The sequence below is a fragment of the Cuculus canorus genome, chromosome 27 (genome assembly GCF_017976375.1).
Source record: "Cuculus canorus isolate bCucCan1 chromosome 27, bCucCan1.pri, whole genome shotgun sequence".
Taxonomy (NCBI): Eukaryota; Metazoa; Chordata; class Aves; order Cuculiformes; family Cuculidae; genus Cuculus; species Cuculus canorus.
The window spans coordinates 2,265,494-2,270,541 of NC_071427.1; the positions used below are offsets into that span (position 1 = coordinate 2,265,494).

The following is a 5,048-nucleotide window of genomic DNA, read 5'->3' on the forward strand; positions in this document are numbered from 1 at the left end:
GGATTCTGCCCCTCTATTTCTCTCTTGGGAGACCTCATCTGGAGTATTGTGTCCAGTTCTGAAATCTTCAACATGAGAAGGAGATGGAGCTGATGGAATGGGTCCAGAGGAGGCTACAAGGATGATCTGAGGGCTGGAGCACCTCTTGTACGAGGACAGGCTGAGAGAGTTGGGGTTGTTCAGCCTGGAGAAGAGAAGGCTCAGAGGAGATCTTACAGCGACTTTCCAGTACCTGAAGGGGCTCCAGGAAAGCTGGAGAGGGGCTGTTCATAAAGGCTTGTGGGGATGGGACGAGGGGGAACGGCTATAAACTGGAGAGGGGCAGATTTAGACTGGACATGAGGGAGAATTTCTTCACCATGAGAGTGGTGAGACACTGGAACAGGTTACCCAGGGAAGCTGTGGCTGCCCCATCCCTGGAGGTGTTGGATGGGCCTTGGGCAAACGGATCCAGTGGGAGGTGTCCCTGCCCATGGCAGGGGGTTTGGAACTGGATGATCTTTAAGGTCCCTTCCCTAAACCATCCCAGGATTCTCTGATCCTATGACAGCGCCAGGTCTGGCCCCTCCCCAGGGACCCATTGAGGTGATGGAGACCGTTGGGACCTCCCTCAGCCCTTGGCCCCATCCAGCCCCACAGCCAGCAAAGAGACCATCCCCTCAGCTGCTCAGTGGAGAACATCCCAAAAGCAGGACAGAGATCAGAGCCTCAAGCTGGTTTATTGGCTGTCTCTGGTGACTCCCTCCGGCACCGGTGGCTCCGTTGGGACAGCAAGTGGCTGGGGCGTGGGGGGTCCCTCGTGGGGATGAGGGAGAGGAGCAGGGTGGGGAAGGGAATGCTGGCCCTGCTCTGCTTCCCTTGGCTCCATCCAGGGCGTCCCCGAGGCCACCAGGCTCCAGGCACTGAATTCCCCTGAGTCCATGATGTCCTTTGCAGCCACCTGGACGTGGTGGCGGATGCCAGCCCGCGCTCCCGTCAGGATGAACGATGTCTGCTCGAAGGGCCCAACCTGCAGCAGAGCGGGGTCAGGTGCACCCACAGGCCAGGGTGCATCCCTCGCTGTGCCTCAGTTTCCCCAGCACGGGGAGGAGGGCGGGGATATGGCGGGTGGGTGGTACCATTTTGGTGACGGAGCTTTCCTCCCAGGAATAGCAGATGTGATACTTCAGCGGGAAATAATTCGGGAAGGGCCAGGACCCTGGTGGGCGCCACTCCAGCAGCAGCTTCGTGGTTTCCCCAGGGATGGGCGAGACCCGCAGGTCCTCGGGGGGATCCGGCTTTACTAACGAAGGAAGGAGACAGTGAGGGGGTGAGGTGCTGGCTGGGAGAGTGGTGGGGACCACAATGACGTCTCCACCAGCCCTGTTGAAAATATGGGCTGAGACCCAGCAAATCATTGCACTGATGTTTCCGCATCCCAAACCCAGGAGCAAACCAGAGGGGAAAGGACTGGATTAAATCCAGGCTTGGGAGGGAGGGATTGAGCCCCTCTGCTATGAGGACAGGCTGAGAGAGTTGGGGTTGTTCAGCCTGGAGAGGAGAAGGCTCAGAGGAGACCTTAGAGCAGCTTCCAGGACTGAAAGGGACTCCAGGAAAGCTGGGGAGGGGCTTTTTACAAGGATACGGAGTGATAGGACGAGGGGGAATGGCTTTAAATTGGAAGGGGGAAGATTAAGATTGGACATCAGGAAGAAATTCTTCACAATGAGGATAGTGAGGCCCTGGAACAGGTTGCCCAAAGGCTGCCCCATCCCTGGAGATGTTCAAGGCCAGGATGGATGGGACCTGGAGCCCCTGATCCAGTGGGAGGTGTCCCTGTCCATGGCAGAGGGTGGAACTGGATGGGCTTTGAGATCCCTTCCAACCCAACCCATTCCATGATCCTACGCGCGAGGGGACCAAGCCCGGCCCAGCTGCGCTCACTGATGTTCTCCAGAAGGAAGAGCTGGTGTCCAGAGGCAGCACCCAGGGGGTTCACGGCCGTCACGTTCACCACGTAGGGCGTGAGGGAGAACATCTGCATGTTCCCAAAGGAGCAGCTCCGTGGCCCAGTGCGGATGCACTCGCTGGGCTCCATGCCCCCCGGCACGCCGTGCCTGTGGGGGGCAAAGGGGGCAGCTGGGCAGGATTCTGCCCTCCCTGAGCCCCTCGGCTCACAGGGACACAAGGGGGGGACCGTGCTGACCTGTACGTGGCCATGAAGTCGGTGTCCAGCAGCGGCTCGGGGCTCAGGTCCCAGGAGCAGTTGACCACCTGCGGGTAGCTGATGGCCCAGCACTCAACAACGAGGGACGCAGGGGCGTCTGGGACCAAGGACAATGTCACCCTGGTGCCACCCCCCCAAGGGAACCCCTGGGGACCATGGGGGACCGGGGACACTCACAGCCCAGCCGCAGGCAGATGGTGGCCAAGGTGTCTCCGGTGTCAGGGTGGTGGCAGCTGTAGTGGCCCTCATGGGCCAGACTGGCGTTGGGGACAGCCAGCCCGGGCGCAGGGTATGTTCCCAGGACAGTGTCCCCCTGGTGCCACTCCACTGTCCCCCCCGACGCCGTCGGGCACCGCAGCAGCACCTCGGTGCCCAGGGTGCCGTGTTGGGGGGTGCAGCGACCTGGGGGATGTGGCAGCGGGCATGGGGGACAACCCCACCACTCCCTGTCCCCAAGTGCCCACTGCCATCCCCAGAATGGGGGGCTGCGATGGAGACTGGGGGGACAGGAGCACTGGGAATAGGGGGACATGGGGGACCGGGGAGGGACTGGGATGGAGACTGAGGGGACAGGAGCACTGGGGACAGAGGTATGGGGACATGGGGGACTGGTGGGGCTTCGGGAACTGAGGGGGACAGGAGCACTGGAGACAGGTGTGGGGATATGGGGGACTGGGGAGGAACTGGGACTGAGACTGGGGGGACAGGAGCACTGAGGATGGAGGTGTGGGGACATGGGGGACTGGGGAGGGTTTGGGGGGGCTTGGGGGACAGGAGCACTGGGGACAGAGGTATGGGGGCGTAGGGGGCTGGGGGCACATCCCACCCCATCCACTGTCCCCACCACAGGGCACAGGGAGTGGTGGTGGTGACACCGGGTCAGGAAGGGTCTGGGCTCCCCTGGCTCCCCAACTCAGCACCCCACTGCCCCTCCCTCCCCAATGCCCCCCAGCTTGGGGCCTCTGTCCCTGGTCCCCTCTTGTCCCCAGACCACTGGTGTCCCTATTCCTCCATCACCAGTCACCCTGTGCCTCTGTCCCCCATGTCCCCAATCCCTCCCATGTCTCTCTATCTCTATCCATAGATGCCCTCTATTTCTGTCTTCTGTCCCCTCGGTGTCCCTGGGCCCCTCGGTGCCCCTACACCTCCATCCCAGCCCCCCCAGTCCTTCCTCAGTCCCCCATGTCCCCATAACTCTGTTCCCAGCTCCCTGTCCCCCCAATCTCCATCCCAGTTCCCCCCAGTTGCTATATCCCAGTCTGATATGCCGCCATCCTTTTGTCCCTGTCTCCCACACCTCCTTCCTCAGCGCTTCCCGATGTGCTGTTGTAGGGGACGGTACAGGCAGGTGCCACAAAAGCCACCACCCAAAGCCACTTCATGTCAGGGAGCCTCAGCGGAGCTGCCCGTGTCCAGGGACCTGGAGGGGAAGGCAGGACGGTCAGAGCCCACGGCAGGGGACAGCAGGGACATCATGGCCACAGGTCCCCAGGGACATCACCCTAAAGCTGGGGCTTCAAACCCATCTCTGGGCCAACCCGCAGTGCCGTGCCTCAGTTTCCCCTCTGGCCTTGCCACACCCGCTGGGGCACATGGGCTGGTTTCTCGCCATGGTGGCCAGATCCTGCTGCCAGGGAGGAGGGGGTGAAGGTTGGAGGTGTGTCATCAAGGTTTCCCCACGGGGACTTGCAGCCATCCCTGTGATCCTGTGCCTGGAATCAGGGCTTTTGGTCACTCTAATCCTCTACCAGAGAAGGGACCAGAGCTCTCGGATGCCCCCAACCTCCCAGGACATGTGGGGAGGGACCGTCCCCCCCTAAAACCCAGCCTGGGACTGAGCTGAGCTCCCCTCTGTGACCAAGCCCAGCACCGCAGGGACACATCCTGCTGTGTCGTCACCCACCCCGGCTGTGGGCTGGCTCAGCCCTTGGCAGGGGGACACAGGGACTCTTCATGGTGGCCACCACGGGTCCCCTGTGCCCCCAGCCCCATGGGGACCCCCGTCATGCTCACCAGGCATCTGGGACCAGAAGCTCCGTCACCGCCGGTGCGGGAAGCCACAGCCCCGGCCGGCCTCAGCCCACTTCCTCGCGCAGGAAACGCCGTCCCCAGTGGGGACCCCACCGGCCAGGCTGGCTCCACAGGGATCCCTGCGCACAGAACCTGGTCCTGACCCACAGGGAAGCGGCTTCGGCTCTGGCCAAGAGGGTTTGGACCATTGCCACACCATCCCCAACTCGCTTCATGGTCACCCAGTCACATCTAGGGACATCGAGGGCTGGAGGAGATGATGGCACCATTCCCACAACACCATCCTGCTTCATGGTTACCCACTTGTGTCTGGGGACATCAGGGCTGGTTGAGATACTGGGACCATTCTCACATCACCACAGAGAATCAAAGAATAGTTTGCGTTGGAAGGGACCTCAAAGCCCATCCAGTTCCACCCCCTGCCATGGGCAGGGACACCTCCCACGGGATCAGGGGCTCCAAGCCCCATCCAACCTGGCCTTGAACCCCTCCAGGGATGGGGCAGCCACCACTGCTCTGGGCAACCTGGGCCAGGGCCTCCCCACACTCACAGCAAAACATTTCTCCCTAAGATCTCATCTCGATTTTCCTTCTTTTAGCTGAAAACCTTACTTCTTGGTCATTCGCTCGTGTCTGGGGACATCAGGGCTGGAGGAGAAGATGACACCACTCCCACACCACAACCCCACTTCATGGTCACCCGCTCCCATGTGGGGACATCAAGGCTGGAGGAGATGATGGCACCAATCCCCTCCATCCCCACCCACCCCCTGCCCTCTGTCCCCCACCCGAGCCGTCCCGGTGGTGTGAC

The 5,048-nt window shown here is 61.6% G+C and overlaps 1 protein-coding gene across 1 annotated transcript; it reads right to left on the minus strand.

The window, feature by feature from the left end:
- Positions 1 to 718: 718 nt before the first annotated feature.
- EBI3 (Epstein-Barr virus induced 3) lies at positions 719 to 4,859 on the minus strand. The gene is made up of 7 exons (XM_009557457.2): positions 4,220 to 4,859; positions 3,504 to 3,626; positions 2,384 to 2,608; positions 2,186 to 2,303; positions 1,924 to 2,096; positions 1,119 to 1,282; positions 719 to 1,009 (listed from the first exon to the last, which is right to left on the minus strand). Exons 1-7 carry the CDS (start codon positions 4,224 to 4,226, stop codon positions 719 to 721), a joined length of 1,101 nt encoding a protein of 366 aa, XP_009555752.2. The 5' UTR covers positions 4,227 to 4,859.
- Positions 4,860 to 5,048: the final 189 nt, after the last annotated feature.

Coding starts and splice junctions, on each gene's coding strand:
- EBI3 (XM_009557457.2), bottom strand. Junction 2,609..3,503: donor GGGAAGCGCTGAGGAAGGAG/GTGTGGGAGACA, acceptor CACATCCCCCAG/GTCGCTGCACCCCCCAACAC. Junction 1,010..1,118: donor AAAGCTCCGTCACCAAAATG/GTACCACCCACC, acceptor GCTCTGCTGCAG/GTTGGGCCCTTCGAGCAGAC.